Source organism: Melospiza georgiana, chromosome 16 (assembly GCF_028018845.1).
Source record: "Melospiza georgiana isolate bMelGeo1 chromosome 16, bMelGeo1.pri, whole genome shotgun sequence".
Taxonomy (NCBI): Eukaryota; Metazoa; Chordata; class Aves; order Passeriformes; family Passerellidae; genus Melospiza; species Melospiza georgiana.
In genome coordinates, this window is record NC_080445.1 from 10,279,744 (window position 1) to 10,300,890 (window position 21,147).

The following is a 21,147-nucleotide window of genomic DNA, read 5'->3' on the forward strand; positions in this document are numbered from 1 at the left end:
ACCCCTTTTTGCTTTTATTAGCAGGTGGCCTCAGTCAGCACATTTGTATCTCCTGATCCTGAACTTACAGTCTGGCAGTTGGCATTGCAAGAACCTGTTCCTGTTAAGAAAGAATTATTTCTCCATTTCCAGCCCACTGAACTGTCCTGCCCATTCAGTCTCCCTCAAACACAGTGCTTTCCATTAGCCTGCAATACAAAGCCCCAAATCTGTTACTGTGGCAGAAGCCAGCAGTTGCTGTGTGGTTTCAGTGTTTCCAAGAGAAAAATCAAAATTTCAACGGGCACTAGAAGGTACTGTTGAACAGAATACTTACTTTTATTAATACTTTAAAAAAGATGTGTAAAGACAACCAAAACACTGTATCAAAATTTACAACCTGTACATTATAAACATACATTCCCACTAACTCAGAGAACAGCAGTACAGCCAACATGATTTTAGTAGTCCAGACATCATCCTGCAACATTCAGCTGCCTGTGGAATATTGAGCACATTCTGAGACTCAGTCATGGTAAAGTGCAGCTGCAGAAAATATCCCTAAAGGGCATTTGTCAGCCAAAGCTTAGCTAGGAGAGGTCAAGACAAGGATGTGCATGGCTGGAGTGCCACAGGCTAATGGGAATATCACACCACATTTGGCTCAAACTACCTCCCATTCAAGCAGCTCCAAGAGGAGAGGATAAATAAGATTTTTATCCATGGCTCTGGCGAGAGTTTGACTATAAAGAAGAACCATGCAGATAGTTGAGAAAAATACAAATTATAATTACAATCATATTGTCCACAGGGTTTTTCCTCCTGGCTTTCTCTTCCTCTACACCTTATGTCTGATACCCTGCTCTCAGAAACAACAAACAGACCTTCGTTTCTCCCTTCTTTCTTTAATTTGTTCACTCTCTTTAATTTGTCCACATCCCTGCTGTCAAGATTCTGCAGGCACTGAAACTTAAGCAGAGGAGTAGAACTTGCTGGAAAGAAAATGAATGTTGTGATTTTGAGCTGTTTAAATCTGTGAATTTTTAAAGACCAAGAAACAGAGTATTTGAGAGGTTAGTTGAGAGATTCTAGTTTGCACAGTTCCTTGGGTCAGTATTGTCAGTGCTTCCTAGCAGAAAAGATTTCAAAGAGGTTGTTGAACTAACCCTGAGCTAACTGTGAAGTAAAGACTTCCCAATTTGTAGCATTTTGAGCATTCCTAGCTTTTTCCATCCCTTTTTGTTGTTCTGTCTCAGACTTTATCTGGATGGGAAGCCAGAATGGTGCTCCTGACCTGACAATTGCCTCTGTACAATTTTAACTTCTCTTCATGTTCACAGAGCAGAAATAAAAGAATAAAAGAGACAAATGGTTTGCTGTTGCAGTCAGCAGGATGAATATTTGGCCCACATATGACTGAGACCAGCAGCATAGACATGATAGTGCTTTGAGATGTGCTTTTGTTGATTGCCTGGCTACTCATAACTCTGAGCCAGAAGGCCACATAAACCACACACAGTAGTGATATCACTGTCAAGTATAAAACTGGTGCTTGTAAACATTTATGCTGCTCAGCTGCATTTAAGAAATTAAATACCAATCCAGGTATATGAATTCAGAGTTCTCATTTGAGACATAGTAAAAAACTTCAAAAATTGTTTGAGGATTTGTCTGCCATAAACTGGCTATTTTTATCTATTTGGATTTCTGCAATAATTTTAGAATAATGATTCATCATTTTACACTTTCAATTTCTTTCTTCTCATTACTTTTTTTTTCCCAATTTTTTGAAGGATTCTGTAACAAGTCATAGAAGACATGTTTCTATCCCTTAAAGCAGCACTGATTACTAGTGAAGAAAATAGCAACTTCTAGAATCTTGTGGATAATCTTATCAGAACACTTTCTAGGGCTGATGACTCTTTTATATGCTTCTCACCCTAGTGCTTCCAATCAGTCCATACAGAGAGGTGAAATGTGTAACCCTGAGCTTTGGAAGTCCAAAATCATCAGACCAAATTTGATGGCAGTTACCATTGGCACCATGAAGTAAACAATCAGATTTGATCTGTCAGTGCTTCAGATGTTGCAGGTTGAGCAGCTTTCAGTTTGCTCTTCGATGACTTGATGGAATTTTATACTCACAATATCCTTGTGCTTCCTGGTCTCCTTTAATGGTGGTCACAGTATCCAGGTGCTCTTTTCATCTTTGATGTTGCTTAACTTTTACTATTTAAGTAGAAATACAGCTGGGTCTTTGAATAGCATTTTAAAACTCTATAATTCATCCAATTTAAGCATCGCTTAGAAACTGCAATGTTATTTTTTGCAACAAACATGAGAACACCAATTCATAAAGCAGCAAGAAGACAGGAAAGGACAGAGGACACCCTCCCCTCTTCCTTATGACACCTGTGAAATGATGAATACAGAACATTAGATGTACACCTGTCACATTAACCACCATTAAGATTACAAAAATCATAAATTTAATGATTTGTGTAAACAGACAACAGTGGCTGGTGGATGCTGAATGGTTCAAGGTTGGGAGACAGAATCCAGAGTTCCTGCTGCTATTTATCCTCAGAGCTAATGCAGGTTTCCTCACAGTGATCATATCCCTGGTGTCCTTTCTCAGGAAGGTAGGGCTTTTCAACAGGACAAAGATTTAGTTCACTGTAGGCTAGTAAGGAGCACCACAATTCTTCACTGCTGCAATTACTTCAAGGATCCTTGAAACTGTGCAGGCAATGAAGTAAAAGTGGCTGCCAGTGGCTAAACCACAGAATAACACAGAACTAGGAATGTAGGAGGGAGTGTTTTGCTCTGAGTACTGTACAGGTACAGCTGCACAGGCACACAAGCAGCTGTTGAGGATTTGTATTCAACAAAGGAAAAGTGAAAGGACTTACTAAAAACCAGCACAAAACAAGTTCTGAGGAGTACAGAACTCATCTATTAAACATGAGAAGTACACAGAGCTTTAGTTTTTCCCAACAAAAATGAGAAGCTAAGCAGGGCAGCTGCCAGTCACTGAACTGGGCTGGACTGGGAGTTCTAGAGGTCCATTTTTCTTAATAAGGCACTTGCAGTGTGCTAGTCCAGGTCCAGGGAGGAGGGAGGTGCAAGATGAGTGCAGGGAAAGGGGGCCTGGTGTGACACTGCTCTGTGCCACTCTAGGGCACCATCTCCAGACTTGCCCATGGGCACATGGATGCTGTTACTGTGCCTGCTGTAGTGAGCCTGGAATCAACAGCTCCCACAGAAACAAACCTGGTTTTCTCAGGGAGCCATGGTTTGTTACCTTTATGGAATCCTCTGAATCTACACACTGATCCTGGAGTCCAGCTGGTGAAGGTGTTCAAGAACTCCGTAGGGAATTGTAGGATTCCACATCCTGTAAAGGCAAATTCAGAAAGAAAAGAGATTTTAAGAAGTGCAGTTTGTTTTACCTTCTTTTGGTGTGTTTGATGTGTTTGTGCCTTTTTCTGGTTGTTGTTGCTGTTGTTTTCTTTCTTTCTTTCTTTGCTTTAAAGTTGTCCTTTGACTATCATCCTGTGAAAGTATGTAAGCTATGGAGCAAAGGAAAATGCATTTTGATTTAGAAAAAAAACAGTTCAGTACTCCATAATCTTGCTGACTCTGGTCACACAACTGCACTCCTGTCTCTGTAACTATTTTTTTGACCTTCCATCAAACTCCCTTCCTCTCAATGTGTACCAGTAGCTTCAGTCTATTTAGCCTCTAATGATGGCTGCTCATTGTTTATCCCTCAAACAGAAGTGGTGCAGCACAGAGTAGGTCTGGTTCTCTGGGAGGGTAGAAGATTAACAAAGGGAGGCTCAGTGGAAACTGTTTCAGTCAAGACAAGCTCGATTGCCTAGGACTACTGGGAATTAATGCAGCTGAAACCAGAGACAACATTTTAAAAAACCTCTGCTTTTGTATGTTGCTGATGTCTTTGTTTGTGCCTCTTTTAAGTCTGACAAATCCAGAAGGCAGCTTTAGCATGATTGCTAACCCAGTTTTACAGGATGAAGGTACAGCAAACAGCCTGTCAAGAGACTTACACCAGGTTCTTCATTTGGGGACATTTTCGTAGGCTGTCAGTCAGCTGCTGGGCTCCAACACCAGTTATTTTGTTATACTGAACACTGAGGAATAAAAACAACTTTGTTAATCCAAATCAAATGGTGTAATCAAACATTTTATTCAAAATAAAAAATACTATATAGGTTAATCTGCAGATGGGGTAAGAAAGAAAAAGGAAAAATCCCAAAATAGATTGTCAGTTCAAAAAACCTGTAACAATACACTCAGAAGGTTGAATGGGAACTTCATTATGTTAATTCATCTGAGGGATTCCTTTTTCCATGTTCCTGAGGTCATTCTCTAGCTCCCCCATGAGCCTATTCTCCCACCTTAACACCAGTATTTCTGGGTTTATGGTGAACTGTTCCTTAATCCTTTCTAATCACTGACTAGCTGGACTCTGTAGAAGCACATTTCTCCTGTGAAATTTTCCCAAAATCTTCCTCAGTTTCTGTCTCCTCCAGAACCAAACATGGAATATTTGTATTTTCAGTCTCCAATGAAGTAAGCTTTCCTGGGCCATCTCAAAGATTTCATACTCACTCTAGCACTCTTAAAGATGTCATTGCAGGAAGAACCTTTGCCAGATTTTCTGCTCCAAAATCACAAATGTTGTTATTGTACAAGCTGCAGAAAACCAAACCAGAAGAGTCACAATTGAATAACAGATAATGTACATAGATATTAGATCAAGGGTTTTCAGATATGGTAAGTACATCTTAACTTTCATTTTATGCTTATTTGCAGTTAAAGTTTAATGCACACATTCATATTTCCTGTATCAAGTAAGGCAAATGGTCACATCCTTCTTCACCTAGCACAGGTACAGCAAAAAAGGTCTAGATTCTATTATTCTATGGATAATAAGAACATTTCTGTCCACACAGGTCAAATTAAAAATCTGCCAAAAAAAAAATCAGGCTTAAAGATTTGGGGTACAGCATTCAAAAGATTTCCACACCACCAAACTACTCCAGAATTGCACACCAGGATTCCTTGCATTCCCTGCTTCCCTCAGGCCTGTGCCAGATTCCCCAGTGCAGTGGGATGGGCCATGGTCCCCATATCAGCAAACACAGCTTTGGGTTTGCAGCAGATGTGGTGCACATCTGTGCAGGGCAGGATTCATAACTGGGTATTATGGACTGGATTTAAACATCAGCCCAGCCCTTGCTCTATTCCCAAATATCCTTCTGCATGTCATACTTCTCCTGTTCTTTCTGAAGACTTCATGCAAAAATGAACTGAAAAGCTTGGCTGCTGCAGTGTTACCTCTTTGTTCCCTGTTCAGTAGTTTCTGACAGAGACAGCAAGGTGTGCTTTCAAAACAACAGGATACAACTACTCACCTTAGTGTTTTTAAGGAAGACAAGGAAGGGAGAGCTGCAGCAAGGTTCTCTGCACCCAGGTCTGTTATTTTATTCTGTGACAAACTACAGTAAGTGAGATCACTTCGTTAGTTGAGCACATTTATTCTGATTTATTACATTGTGGGGGGAAATTAATTTTCATTTTTTAAAAAATATAATTTGGACAGTCTGTTTAGACCAAATGCAGAGAAAAAGGCAAGATAGAGCCCTTGAAGAGAAGTCAGGAAGGATTAATCTATTTGTCTAATGAATGTACTGATTAAGTATTTCCACAGGCTCATTGGTCTTCCATGCCCATGGGATACTTTTACCCATAATTGTTAACAGACAGTCCCTTAAGTCTCTAGGTTTAATCTGTTTCTTCTCAAAATTTCCCTGAACTGTTAACCTTACTTTAATGTTACTTTAATGCACTTACTTTAATGTTTCCAGTGATGTCAGGGTTGGAAAGACTTCAGATAGACTCTTTGCTCCTTCATCTCCTATGCCATTTTCACTCAGAGCATCAAGGCTGTGTGATGACAAAAAGAGAATTAGCTACCCTTTTAATCTAAATTTTTGTGGTCTATTCACCTCAGAGACCATTCTATCTATCTTGAAAAGCTTTTCTGCAGTAGCCTCAATCAGCATGAAGCATCACACAAATTACAGCTTCTCTAATAAGCAGCTTTCTGCTGCCCAAATTTAAAGCATAAGAATTTTTTTTTTACTAGTTGAATGCCTTGACCCATTTCCTTTGATATGCAACATTATTAAAATAGTTATGAAATAGCTGTGTTCCAGCTAAGCTGAAAGGAGATTTCCTGTGCACACAAAAATACAGAACTGACAAAATCCAGCAGAAGCTGTAAATCCTTGCCTAAACCTCTCCTTCTCCAGAGAGGAAGTATTAAAAATGAAGTTTTCCTCGTATCTAGTCAGATACTGGAATTTCAGATACTGAATCCCCTTCTAATCTGACAGATAATGCTGGGATATATTTGATATATCCAAAGGCCCTCCCAAAACCCAAGAACCTTCCCACAGGTGCCATGCACACCCCTGCCTACTGCTGCTACACTTGATTCTAGTGCAAAGAAGCTCAGAACTAAGAGAGAGTTGGTTTGTCATGGATGTCCTGGAGCTCCAGTGAAGTCAGAAGTTGTCAGTGGTGGGGCAGGGAGGGGGCCCCCAGGGGGCCTGCACTGAACCTTCACCCAGGAACACCCCAGGAAGGGACTCAGGGTTCTGAACAAAACACCACCTGCTGTCTCCAGGCAGGATGGGGAGTGTCAGCTTTTAGGGTGCTGTTACAGTTTGGGAATGTTTCTGCTGGTCAGTTTGGTCATCAAACAAGGAGTCAAGTTGGCAAATAAAATGTTTCTTGGGTACAAGAGCTTCTCCATCATCAAGGGCTGTTGAGAGAAATGTTAGCAAAGTTCATCTTTAGCAGAACTCACTCTAAATGCTGAAGTGATGGAAATGCTGCAAGAATTTTCACAAGTTTTAGCAATCCTTGAAGGCCACATGCTGGACCCAGTCTGGAAGAAAATACAGACAGACAGCAGGTTTTTCACAGGCTCACAATTAGCAAAATTCAGGAATTTTTGAGTTCTTTCCCTGCAGCCCCCAATACAAGCTAGTTTACACCCTCAGAAGCAGCCATTCCCTACAACCTGCCCCAAGGAATTCTGCTGTGAAGCCTCCAGATGAAGACCAACATGGCTAAGGCCAGGACAGAGCTTGCACAGCAGCAGTGGGACATTTGCCACTTTTTGTTCCTCTCTGCAAGACTTATCTCACTTGTTTTAGATTCTTATATTTCTGTTCTTTATCTTTTTCAGGTTTTTCACTGTAAGTATAATCTTGAGATGAAATACACATCTCTCAGTATAACTGAGAAATGGAAACAAAGTTATTTTCCCCCAACTAATAACAAGTCAGTCTAACTTAAGATCAACATTTTACTGCAGCTTGAAGCATAAATTGCACTTTGATATTCATGCTCCAAGCATTTGTCTCTCATATCCTATTTGGAGTTCCTTTGGTATCAAAACAAGTTCAGTTATTTAAAAGGATTAGCATTTTAAAGAAAATTTAAATAAAGGGAAATTGGAAGAGGAAATTAGAAGAGAAAGCAGCATAAAATCAGAAGTGAGGCCAAGCATAGCTGTGCCAGGTTGTGTTAGATTTACAGAGCAGGAAACAGGTGAGAACACCTGATGAGAATTCTCCATTGCACTGCTGCAGTTTCTGCCCAAACAAATTCACATGCTATGGAAGGATATTTTGAGCAATGGAATAGCCTTGGAGGCTGCTTACAGTCTGGGGGGAAAAAAGTGTTACTAAAACCTCACTTTTAAAGTAGTGTTACCAAGTCAACCTTCCATCTTCCAGGCAATGGGTGCTAAATAATTTATTTGGGAGGCATTTTCTGATGTAATCCTCTCATGGCCTTAGCTCTGATAGGGTAGAAAATTATGTCAGAAAACTCAGATAGAAAAGTTCAGCATTTCTGGGGGAAAAAATATTTTCCAGGTAGTTGGATCACAGTCAAAATATTTTATGCCCTGTGGCACAAGATCAGTACCTTATGGTCAGGAGATAACTTGTACTAAAACAAAAAAAAAAAAAAGGTAGAGCCCTGTTGATCTGTATTGCTGCAGGAGTCAGAAATAATGTTCTTTGAGTTTTGGCCATAAATTAATAAATCTAGTTCAGAGAAAAGCAAGATAGCAATTAATTGGGGTTTACTCAGTGCTTTCAGCTGTCTGTACATCAGTGCCATGGCTGTAGCCAACACCCATGACTGCTCCTCTTAACCAGGACCACCTCAATCAGTAGAAGTTCAGCACTTACGCAAATTCCAGTTTTCTGAGGTTTCTGATGGCAGGAATTTCATAGCTGGTGCAACCAGATGCTTCTTGCACACTAAATAAATAACAGTAGAATCAGAGTATGATAAAATCTTTAGCAGCCAAAGAGTGCTTTAAAAATAATCTGTTAACAAACTTCCACAGAAAATTAACCACTGTTGCATTAACTGAGGAACCAGGAAACTTTAGAGTAACTTCTGCTCTAACCTCTCTTCACCTGAGTAATTTCAATCCAATAATTGCCTTTCATAGTGCAATTGTTTGCTCTTTTTCCAATAAAACTTGAAAATACATTTTTCTAAATCAACTATTTTATGTCAAACATGAAACTATTTTGTCTATCTTTTAATCAAAATACTCCACCCATGTTAAAATAAAAGTCATCATTAAAAAAACCCAAAACAAACAACAAAATTTTACTTCTGCATGTTTTTAATTGCAACCAATCCCCTGCTACATCAGCAGCAGGAATGGAGCCCAGGGTTTCTAGACCATGCAACACAAGATTTTATCTCCTGGGCTAAAGGACTGACTCAGCCCCTTTGGGACCAACGCAAAATAGGCTTTAATTTATGCCCAGGTACTACAGGGAGAAAGAATCAGCCCAAGTTCTGTAACTGAAAGGAATTGGAAGAGATTAAAGAGGAATGACAGCTGGCTTTTTCAGTGGCAGTTTTGGTGACTGCTCTGCACAGTGCTGTCACTGCTCATCCCTGCTATGACATCTACCTCACATGAGGGTGGGAGAACCCCCTGAGATGACCCAGGAGCTTGCACTGCCTTAGTTACTCCTCTGGACAAGCAGACAACTCCATTGTCCAGCACTGGTGGTGAAACCCTGTTTTCATAAACTGCTGTTGGTATCAGTTGGTATAAGAGGAGTTTTGACCATAAATGATCCTACCAATTCATCATCTTCTCCTGCATCTCCACAAGGTCGGAGAGGTCACTGATGTCCTTCATTGTCTTTGCCTTAAAGGGATCAAGAACAAATTTCTCTGTGGATGCTCTCAGCAGTTCGTAGTCTTTTGTCTGTTCTAAAGATTTCCAGAGCCTGACTGTGTCACTGAGGGAAGCCCTGTGAAGTGACAAAACATGCAAAACCAACAGATGTGACTGCTGTTGTTGCATGAAAGTGTCATTTACACACAGGGCTGTGGATGATGCTGTGGGGTACAGAGAGTGACCAACCTGAACGATGTCACGTTCCTCAGGCTGACCAAGGCCTGCAGCCCTTGCATGTCGATGCTGCTGTTCTGCAAATCCAAGGAAAACTCTTTTCTTGACCTTTTCAAAACAGAGTGCAGTACATGGACATCAGGTGGTGTAAGAGCTATGCCCAGAAAAGACAACTTTGGCTCGAGCCTTAAGGCCACGTGCTGCAGGAGATAATTGTTCTGTGTTTCATAAACACAACACAAAAGCTCCAGCAACCTCTCTGGACAGAGAGTATCAATCTGCAGCCTTCTAATGTATTTCAAGAGTGTCTTCTGCTTCTTGGTTGATTGTTTTTCATCCTCGTTTGAAAGAGAGCAGAAGCAGGGATCATCCTGGAGAAACATCAAACCAGCCACAAACCGAGGCATTAAATCTAACCAGTTATAAGGTTTTTTCTTCTTGGATAGAAAAGACAGGCATTTTGTTAGATTTTTATCCTTGAGCTCTTCTGCTAACAAAAGGTGAAGCGCACACAAGAAATTCTGAATGACAAAATCAGAGAATGTGCACCCAAATTCCTCTTCTTCACTATCTGAATGTCTGGGGAATGCAAATGGCAGGAAGAACCCATACTTCAGAGCAAACTCTTTAACTTCCTTAGAAGGAATAAGATCACTTTTCATGGCACTTTGGTGCTTTTCTCCAAGACACCAGGCTACACGAGCTAGGGTAGCAAGATTCTCTTGATTTTTTGTGGTTGTAACATTTGTAACATCTGTTTGCATAAACATTATCTTCTGCTGAAAAAATTTCAGGAAGACTTCAGTAAGAGTTGAAGGAAGACTTTTCTCTCCCATTTCAAGCACTGTCTCACAGAGAAAACAAACAAATCTACACATAACAGGACTGTAACAATGACTGAACAAGTACTCACACTCTTTGATTAATTTCAGTGCACTATCACAGTAGAGTGATTCTTCAAAGTATTTGGTTATGTACAATTCTCTCTGCTGAGGGGAAAATCCTACAATTTCAATAGTCTTATCCACTTTGGACATGAACTGGTACAGTTTGTCTTTTGGCCTTGCTGTAAATAATAAAGTACAGCCATTGAGTATCTTTTTCTGGATGAGTCCTGAAAGCAGCTCCTTTATGCTGCACAAATCCTTTTCAGGCTGGCTGGCTGAGCAACGAGGAAAATTCTCGTGATCTTGCAACCCTTTAAAACCGTCAAAAATCAGAAGGACTTTATCAGGATTTTGCAATATATACTCAAAGATCTCTTTGCTTCCCTCTTGAGGCTTTACAAAAAATTTAAGCAGTAGTTCCTTCAGGCTGTATTGCTTCTCAGGCAAGCTTATTTTGCAGTCAAACCAAAATACAAATTCAAACTGAGAAAACTCTCCATTGGACCAGTCCTGGCAGATCTTCTGAACGAGAATGCTTTTGCCCATTCCTGCTTTCCCCAGCACCACAATCACTTTAGTCTCTAAGTCTTTACGCTGTGGGATTTGAAATATTTGGCTTCTATCAATGGCTGTCTTTTCCTTCTCTTGCAGGCTGCAGGTTACCAGCTCCTTTTCCATTGCTTTTGCACTGTTCTTTCCAGTCTTGGTTTCAGTTTGACTTTGAACAAGTGTCCCATCAATGAACAGGTGATCCAGATTTACTTCCCGCTCCATGGTCACAGATTTGCACGTGTCTCGGAAATAATCCTTAAGGGATGAACAGAAAGTTTCCACTTGCTCTAGAGAAATAAAGAGCACACACAAACTGAAGGAACCAGTCCACAAATTACAACATCATTTCATGGTGGCTTAAGTGCCTGATTGCAATAAGGTGAAAGCACAGGCATTCCCATAAAGCCCATAGGGCTGGATTTACCCCATGCTACTGCAGCTGAGAAGTGCAGGCACAACAGACACTTTCACATCCATGAACTGAATAATTGTGGAGCTCTCTGTACAGATGATAAAACCAGTGAAGTACACTGAGCTGCTAAGCAGCTACTACAGCTCGATATCTACAGGAAGCCAAGTCTAATATCTTGAAACCAGGAATTGTGTTCAGACCCTCAGAACAGCTTCACAAAGTGTTGAATAATTTCTACAAGGAGCTTCTCTGTATGGAAAGAAACACAGAATCTTTTTCCAAAAAATATTGGAAGGTTTAAGTTCAAGAGTTCTAAACTCACCTGGTCTTTTGAAAGGTTCATCAGAAGGAATTATGGAATCTTGAACTTCTTGAAATTTCTCTAAATCTGGAGAAACAAAACAATATACTTGACAAAGACACCTAGATAATCACCAATTCAGCTTTACTAATTTTAACAATAAGATTAATGCAAATTTCCAAGTTCATTGTAGCACATATTCAGAGTAAGAGATATTTTGTTCATTTTACAAGGAAAAATGAATAAAATTCTCCCACAAGTAGAATTCTGCTGATGTGCACTGATAGAGGCAGAATGGCATCAAACAAGACCACAGCTGTTCTGACAGTTGTGGGAAGCAGATTTACCATTTCCAGGTGACATTCACTGTTCTTTTCAAATGTCAGTGTTTTGCATAAATTTGTGTTCACACATAGTGCTTCTTTATGTCTTCAAAAGCAACAGTTTTCTTTTTTTTATTCTACACCTTGTAACCAAGCACTAAAGATGAATGTCACAGAGAAGTGACTCCTGGTAACAGTGTTTACCCATTACTCTCCCTGACAAAGTCCCATTGCTGTCCAGTTTTCTTTCTTTTCACCTGTTTGCTTTCAAACTACTGCAGACTTTTGCAGTTGGGTCAGGTGAACAGTGTCTCCTTTACACAAAGGAATTGGGAATTTTTCAGAGAGAACACATTTTCTTCAGATTGGTAATTGCAGAGTATCAGTTTTGACAAAACTTTTGGTAGGAAAAGCTTTGCAGATGCAAGACAGAATTTAAATTGACAGAGGCTGTAACAAACTCAAACTCAGAACCTTGTAACCACACACAGCAGAGATGTGCAAAAAATTACCTAAACCAAAACAGATTAATCTCCCTAAATATGCACACATGTGTTTCATACCAGAATATCATCTTGATCATCTTGATATAGAATATGATCTAAAAGAAATAAAAATCTTACAATTTCAGAGATCTGGAAATTAATTCCTACCCTGCATGCCAGCAACTTTCAGAATGGTTAGAGTTCACAATTGCTTCTAAAGGGAAGCACCACAGGCCTCCAGTAAGAAATATATTAAATAAAGGTTGGGCAAGCGTCTGTTTTTTATTTACTGTTTATTTTATTAACTAAGAAAACAGAATGGAAGAACAGAAAAAATAATCTGTAATGAGACATTTAGATGGGAAACTATTCAAAGCAGGTAGGAGTGAAGAACTTTTAAAAGAGTAAAAGAAAAACTGGCTTGGCATCTTACATTTATCTGCTGCTGCTGCATCGGGAATTCCAGGGCTGGTGGTATGTTGTGCTGCAGTAAATCAGTTGGAATTACTGGCATTGTTTATTTACATAAAAAGTAAATACCAATTACAAAGACCCCCCCACACCTAGGTATATTTGCCTCTTAATCTCCATATTATACTTTTGCTTTTGGGGCAGTGAAAGCCACCAGAGGGCAACAAACTCCTGCACTGGGCACAGGGACCAGCAACAACACTGATACCAAACTCTGGGTTCCAACAGCCCTCTGAGGGCTGGAAGGAAAGTTTGTTACCTGAAGTGGGACTGTTAAATCCTGACCAAGGCTCTGATTTCATTATAAACCATTCTGTGCATTAGCTTTCAGTATTGCATAGTTGAATAAGTTGGGTTTGGGTCTTCCATGGGAGCTGGGTGCAGTGTGGCTGCCAGCACTGAGCATTTCAGATGCTCAGGCCATGCCAGCGTGAGATCATCTCCCACTTCCTGAGGGTGCTCCAGCACCCTGGGCTTTGCATTGTTTTAACTAAACCTGACTTCTTTCTGAAACTGGATGTCATAGCAAACACGGGGGATTGGCTGCTGAACCTGAAGCTCTACAACTCCTATCTGTACATTTTGGATCAGAGTAAGCAGCCAGTGACCAATACAAAGAAGGAAATACCATCCAGTTTTGGTTTTTTAAGGTCAATAGGAGTAAAGTCTGAAGGGGAGAACAGGCTTTGAGTAGAAGCAATATGGTTTCTCTCCCAGTTCAAAGTGCTGTACCCCAATTTTCTACTACTACCCCAATAAACCCCAATTTTCTACTTACCACATAAATTAACTGGAAAAATGGGAGACATGAATGTTTCCATGGAAGATGTCAGCACTGGCAAGAAACAAAGCATAGTTTCAGCATATCATAGCTATCAGCAACTGGATTTAATCAATGCTGCTGTTGGCAGCATTGATTTTTTTAGCACTTTATGCCTCTTTATGGGGATAAAAAGCTATCGCTCTTACCTGGATATACTATAACTTCAGATGTGCCATTTTCAAGAACAAAGTTAAATATCTGCTGAGGAGCACCTGCCAAGCCTGGATTCTCTTGGTACCCTTTTACACTGGCTGGTAGGCACTCTGAGGTCAAAGGTTCTGACAATCCTGAAATGAGTGCAGAATAATTACTCTTCTGTTTTTAAAGGGTTCTGCCTTCTAAAGCTTTATGAGAGAGAGAAAGTTTTCTAACAGTACTTTCTGGCAGTTTATAGGCAAATCTTCCCAGTGGAGAATTCACAGGATCACATGAGGTCCATAGAACCCATTAAAAAAAGAATTGTTACAAGGTATGATGAGCTTGAAATACAAGGGATTACCCAGCTTTTAGCAGCCACTGTTTTCAATAGTCTAAAGAGAAATTCTATTATCATAAGGAAAAGTGCTTAGGCAAAGTCTGTAAATGTACAGTCAAAGATCCAGAGAAGTGAAAATGTGTAAATAGTATGTATCTGCATTTAATTTACCTTCCTTGCACTACATCCTTCCCAAGTAACTGCACATCATGCAGGTTGTACAAGCACCCTCCCTCTCAATCCACACTGGGAAAGTTTTTTGATGATTCAGCGCTTGCAATTTAATCAGCCATAGCTCTGAGTTTCTGTAGGTGGGACACAATTTCTTCTGCTACTTTATGCTGCTTCAGCTCACATGAGGTATTTCAAGGCTCCCAATTTACACACGGGCTTTGGTTCCTTTCCAGCACAGACTTAACAGTGAAAGGTGTTGAACTGGGCCTTTGTCATTAGCACTTCTCAGTGTGCCATGAGCGCCCTCTGCTACCCAGCACGGCCCAGGCCAGGGGCCTACAGCCCATCAGTGGGATCACTGCTCACTTTTCATGAGCTAAATCACAGCCTAGATTCTGCTCTACTGCTGCAAATTTAATTATCCCTCAGTCCTTTACAAATCTCTGGGTGAAAAAGAAATTGGAACTAAATTAAAGTTTAATAATGAAAAATTTTGTGACTTCCTATTCTTAAGACAAGTAAGTAATTACTCAGATTAGCATATAGTAAATAACTGTTCTGTTATAACCTGCACCAATTAAATAAAAGATTAATTCTACTCAATTAGGAGCAATGCCCTTTTAATTTCCCTTGAATATTTTCCATTCTTTTAGTGAGTGCCACACCTTTAAGAGCTGCTTTACTTGCTGTTTTCCTGCCATTGCTCATAGTCAAAGACAAGATTTACAAGAGAGTTTTCCTGTGTACAGCTGCACAGCTACAGCTGTACTCTACCTACCAGGAATGATGAGGCTCCTTTCCAGCCCGTGGGCAGCAGGAACAGAACAGGACATGTGCTGGTTGGTTAGGGAGGTGCAGCTCACTGGGTGGCTGTTGAGAGGCATAGCAAAGAAACTGCCACTCCCTGCAGAAGCTGCAGGGACTTCCACTTTAAAATAAAATAGCAAAACAAAAGGAGAAAGTTATCTTATTGATAGAATTTAAAGGAACCAAAGAAGAGGTCTCAGTATATAAGATAAAGCACTTGATTCTGATCAGCTGTGTTTTGATTTTCCAAAAGCAAGAACAATTCACAATAGCTTTCTGAAAACAATTTAGCTCTCAAAATCTAAAATGTATTTATTAAATTCTGTAGTAGATCACTTTTTCTTCTTTGTAGTTTCTCTTTAAATTTTCTTTTTCTTCAGCTTTCCTCACTTCTTTTCAGATGTATCTAGATGTACATGACCATACACATGGATGACTGACAGATAAGACATAACAATCAGTACATTGGCTGTACTGATTTTCCAAGCACAGTTTGCTGTCTCAATATTGCACAAAAGCAGAGAGGCCCACAAGCAATAAACTGGGGACCTTGACTCCCTACTTAGACACCACAGTGCTTGTAAGGACAAAGAGTGTGTGTTAAGTTCTCCCAAAGAACAGTCACAAACACCAGCCCTTTTAAAGATGCATCTCCTCTGCAGCATATTTTTTCCTCCAAGAATAGAACAAGTGGGGTGAGATGTTTGTGCATTGTACAATTTCATCTTATCAAAAGACTCCTACAGATCAAGTAAGACACACCTGCTTATTTGAATTAGTGTGTTAGTTTCATTGGTTTTACAACACCCCTATTCTCAGAGTTGGTTTTGCTTTTTCCTTCCCTCTCCTGTCTAGCTGCAACAAGTAAGTCTGTACTTCATCACTTTCTGTGGTCTGATGTTTTTATTAGGAGCTTCAAACTTGTCTGGGGTTTGTGCCACTATTTCATTTAATTCCTTTGAAAGAATCTCATCCTTGGCTTACTTTGAATTTTAATACACATTATTGTCTTTGCTGTAGGTAGTCTTGCACTTCTGAAGAGCTGATGCATTTGCCTTTGCAGGATCCTACTGTGACACCTGTGACAGGTTAAAGAAACTCCTGATTTTGTCAAGTAGCTCATATTTTTGTCAATTAGATTTTTCTACACAGTACTTATATTGTCTTATGTATATTTTCCTTCCTCAGCACCTTCACTGGGTCAAGGACAGTAGAAAAACTGATAATATTCTGAGGACTTCCACCAAAAAGGATGGGTGCAGCTTCACAAAGCACCTGTTAGCTCTGGGATGATCCTTTCATCTGGAATGCAGGTTCTGTAGGGTGAGGCATTTGGAACTGATGTGGCATTTTCTTATGGAAAACTATTATTAGTAGTGTGGTGTAAATATAGGCTTTTAAAAGTGCCGAATCTACAAAGGAACTTAAGCAAACAGAAACGAATCCACCATTAACAGCTACTAACTGCCAGGAACTTCACACATGTCCAAATAACTACAGTCAGCAGGTAGAAACTCTGATATCATTCCCAGAGCTAGCAAAAATGTTTTTTCTGCTCAGTTCTCCCTCCCCACTCCTTCAGAACTCCACAAGAACACTGGAAAACCAGCATGGATGGCAGTCATGGTGCACATGTGTATTCTCCCAGACTTTCAGGCAGTCTGTGCCAGCTTCTTACCTGCCCTGTGCTGAGGTGCAGTCCCAGATCCCAGCACTCTGGATGTAACTCTAGGTTACACACTGCTTTGGCCACCCCCCAGTATGTACATGGCTCCTGGGCTTTGGTACAGCCAGAGTCCCCTTAGGAGCCTTGGGAGGTGTGCTGATACAAAATGAGTCAGATGTCCACCCAAAACACAATAGAAAATAGTTAAAACTGTTGCTGCTAAAACAGGTTGTTCTCACCTGGATTTTGGAAGAGTATTTTGCTGGTTTAGCTCTGCCTGAGATACCCCTTTAGGCTACAGTTGGCTGAGAACATTAGCACCAGTTTACACCAGGGAGACAGCCTGCCTGCTGGCCCCAGGTGATGTCTTGTAGATGGTCTAACAATGTGCAAAACCTAGAAATTTCCCTTTCTCCCTTTCTTTCTTTGTTTTAAAAGACTTTACAGCATGGACTAGACCAAGAAATCATCTCTTCACAGTTATTATTTTCACTAGGATGTTTCACTGGACTTTTGTAAGATGTCACACTTGGAAGAAAGAGGATCAAACCCAGGGCATGTGGAGCTGTGACCTGATGGAAAAAATGACTCAGGTCATAGTTCTGCATTTCCTGGGTTTGATCCTTCTTGTTCCAAGTGAGACATCTTCCAAAATTCCAGTGGAAAAAAAAAGGTGTACGTGATAAAATTTACAGAATTTGGCACTGATCCAGGTCTCCATTATTTTTCTTTCTTCTCTCATGTGGATTTAGGAAAGGTCAACTGTTCCTCTGCTGATATTAAGCAAGTAATTTTCCTATCACCTGGTAGGAACATGTACTTTTGAAGCATAAGGATCCAAGTGTTCTTAGGCTACCACGTAGCTGATCCTAAGTTACACAATGTAATAACTGCAGATAAGAGGATGTGGATTTTTTATATCATAAATTAGTCAGAGGAATCTAAAAGTGGGATTTTTGCAGAAACATGAAAATGCATGATGATCAAAATCATCAAATCTATGACAGCAAACTTTTCTGGAAGGTAGAGTTACAGAGTTACAGTACCTAACAGAGGATGAGATTTTGGAACATGAGAGGTTATTCAATAACCTTTTCTTATTCAGCCAATGACTTACCAATTTTCTTATATTTGGGTTCTGAAGCATCACAGTAACTCTCTGCTGCAGAGCCTAAGAAAGCTGAAAGAAAGCAAAGTCATACTAAGTGGCTAAATTTTGGTAATTTCAAATTTACCCATGAAACTTAAGTAGAAGGGGGTGTTGCCAGTTTCAATTCAGCTATTTCAGGACTGTATAGGCCCAATGTATAAAAATGAAGGTGAAAAGCCTCATGTTATTTTGCTCTGTGAAGTTTTAATTAGGCTGCAGATTTTTGTGCCACAGATATCTGCTGTTATTCTTGCAATTAAAAAGGCCAATTCAGCCAATGCTTACTGAGCTATAGATACACTGAAAACAAAGTCAACACTGCCATGAGGATGAAAAAAATGCAAAGAAACATAACATTAATTTAATGTTTTGTTACAGGAAAACAAATTCTGCGAACTGTAAATTCTACGCTTGGAAGAGCCGCTTTCAGTTCCTGCCCACAAAACTGAACCAAGGCAGAGGAAGCTCGTCTGGTGTCACTGAAGAGCTGCATGACAAATGCTCTGGGGCTGTGCTAAAGCCAAGGGGCTGGAATGCAAGTTAGGACTCAGGCACAAAGCCTTTCATGTTCTCACTGCTTACACTTACTTCGTTTAAGACATGACTGCATCTTTATGTCAGGAAATTTCTCAGTGTTTTCGGCAGCAATGTCATCCAAAATAAGGTTCCCTGCTAAAAACATGAAATATGGTCCAATGTCAAACTTTGTTCTCCTAAAAAAATTACAGAGAGGAATAAAAGCAAGACAAACACACCAATAGAGAGCAAAGATGAAATATGCTCCAAATAAAAGATAAAAGCCAAATAATGTGATAAAAGATGTACCCAGATCCACATGACTTAGAAAGCCCACAGAGCTCTGAGTGCAGACTTTGTCACCCTGTGTTAATTTCTGAACTGCAAACTATTAATCTACTGGCAGTGGCTAATAAACCATAAGTACTTCTCAATGCTCTAATGACGAGCAAAGGATAAAACATTGCAGCTGTGTCACAGTGTGATCACAGTACTACTCAATTTATGCACTAAAGGGATTAGATCTTTAAGAGAAAGAATGAAAGGTTCTAAAACAATTTTATATTCTGTGCTGCAAGAACTGTGAAGTCATCCCCACCATACTTTTACTGGAAAATACTTAAGAACTAATATTGCATTCTGTTTTTTGGTAAAACCAATAAAAATATTGCCATTGGTTGCAAATTCTAAACACATGAGGAAGCAGTATATATCATTTGAAAAGCTATATGAGCTTCCTGCAGCCAGGATTATTCTAGGGAAATACTGACCTTTGGTAAATTAGTCCAAATTATTTTGCTCAAACATAAAATAGGATATACAGATATTCTGTGAACTTTCTTGTTCTATGGATTTCTCAAGAGGCAACTATTGATATATCTGTTCTGGAATAGTAAATAGCTGCATTTGTGCTGCTACCAAAACAATGATTTGGTACCACAAGCCAAGCAATGTGTCCAGTCAAGAATGGATGAAGGAATGATTCATTATATATATAATAGCACTGCTGCATTACTCAGGGTGAGAAGTAAAACTTGACACTTCCTCAGGCAGCTCTGTGCATCCTGGACAGAAATCAGTGTGTGTAAACTGTATTTATACACATGCAAAGTGCTCTGGGGACTTATGTGTATCATCCTGCTGTGCTCAGGGTAGGTGTGATGCTATTGAAGCTATTAATGCACTGGACAGTGAGGCTCTGCATATTCTGTGGGCATGGTGACATGATCAGCAGCTTGGTCAGAGACAAAACTGCCATCTTTGAGAAAGGCCTGCAAAAATGCATAAAATCCTCAGGTTTTCCAAGAAAATCCTGGGACACTGTACCCAGGGGGAAAGAAGAAGATACCAGAGGTAGAGAAAATTTGCTAGTGTTCAAACTGGGGGGATGAAGCACATGTCAGACAGAACACCGTCATGGAGAAAGTTACTCTTAGCCATATCAATCTTACCAAAAATGTCTTCAACCTGCTTCTCCTGCTGATCCTTGAGCACATATTCTACTAATTCAGCTAGCAACAAAAGAAAAAAAAACAAAAGAGGAACACAGTAATGACACAGTAAATGTCACAGCAAAACTCTAGTAAGCTTATCCTCATTAACAGAACTCTGCAGTGTAAGTAAAATGGAGGAGTTAAGTTTTTCTTGTAACTTATTGTTCAGGAAATAAAGATCACAAGAAAAGAGAAGTAGAGAAAGGAAGTATAAAGCAGAAGGAGACATTAATAGAGAGATTTTCCCCCAACAACCACAAGCTACTGTTAATCAGTTTCCCCACAATGCACAGGTTGAGATACTCTAAATCAGATTTATCACACATGAGGGAAAGGCTACTTGAGTAAATACCACGGCTCCAGATTGAGAATGGAGTTTATGAGAAATAGCTATAGCAAATGATTGTAAAATAATGATTTAAAAAACAAAAATTCCTTTCATACCCATTTTAGCATAAGCATCCGTGGTGTTGCAACAGGGGTAGAACCCATCTCCATTTTCATATGGGAAATCCATATTATTGAACTGTTCATAGTTGCTGGCATCAACTTCAAGATCTAGAGTTAATAAGGAACATGCATTGGCTCCATGAATGCCATAACCAAGCACAAAAAAGCAGATAGCAGGACATGCAGAACAGGCAGATTTGTTACTTCTGCAGAAGGCTTTGGCTTTCCATTGTGTGTTGGCTAAGAAGGAACAGAACTGGACTCTCAGTAATTCACACTCACCTGGTTTTCAGCACTTTTCTTTTGCTGAACTCTGAGACCTCATCTCTCTTAGTATTTTATTTACTAAGTGCATTCTGTGATGATCAAGCCCAGACTCATACAGCTTGTTAAACCTTCTTATCCTTCAGGCTATGGTGGTATCACCCAGATGCCCTGTTCAGAACAATGCTGTGTCCATGCTAACCCCTGAACTGCACTGCAAATTGCCTGTGAAGCTGCCAGTTGGCCAGGGACCATGCCAAAACCTTCACAGCAGAGATGCCCAGCTTCCAGGGACAGCTGCCATGTCCTGATGATGTTTGATTTACCTGCATCATCTCAGACATTGCTAAGGCTCAAAAGTATTCCAATCAGTGATAGCATGAGTCAGTGCTTGACCCCTAATTCATGCTGCTTTGAGACACT

At 40.0% G+C, this 21,147-nt stretch overlaps 1 protein-coding gene across 1 annotated transcript in view; it reads right to left on the bottom strand.

The window, feature by feature from the left end:
- Positions 1-365: 365 nt before the first annotated feature.
- The window catches only part of CIITA (class II major histocompatibility complex transactivator), a 37,722-nt gene continuing 16,940 nt past the window's right edge, over positions 366-21,147 (bottom strand). The window contains exons 4-22 of the mRNA XM_058035445.1: positions 20,455-20,568; positions 19,969-20,028; positions 18,590-18,673; positions 17,969-18,031; positions 15,157-15,306; positions 13,876-14,016; positions 13,685-13,741; positions 12,869-12,919; positions 11,649-11,714; positions 9,488-11,201; positions 9,201-9,374; positions 8,280-8,351; positions 6,881-6,961; positions 5,860-5,952; positions 5,421-5,504; positions 4,615-4,698; positions 4,050-4,133; positions 3,284-3,376; positions 366-2,391 (exon numbers count right to left, since the gene is read on the bottom strand). Of these exons, the coding sequence (XP_057891428.1) occupies positions 3,304-3,376; positions 4,050-4,133; positions 4,615-4,698; positions 5,421-5,504; positions 5,860-5,952; positions 6,881-6,961; positions 8,280-8,351; positions 9,201-9,374; positions 9,488-11,201; positions 11,649-11,714; positions 12,869-12,919; positions 13,685-13,741; positions 13,876-14,016; positions 15,157-15,306; positions 17,969-18,031; positions 18,590-18,673; positions 19,969-20,028; positions 20,455-20,568 (3,245 nt within the window). The 3' untranslated portion in view covers positions 366-2,391; positions 3,284-3,303. The remainder of the gene's footprint in view (positions 2,392-3,283; positions 3,377-4,049; positions 4,134-4,614; positions 4,699-5,420; positions 5,505-5,859; positions 5,953-6,880; positions 6,962-8,279; positions 8,352-9,200; positions 9,375-9,487; positions 11,202-11,648; positions 11,715-12,868; positions 12,920-13,684; positions 13,742-13,875; positions 14,017-15,156; positions 15,307-17,968; positions 18,032-18,589; positions 18,674-19,968; positions 20,029-20,454; positions 20,569-21,147) is intronic.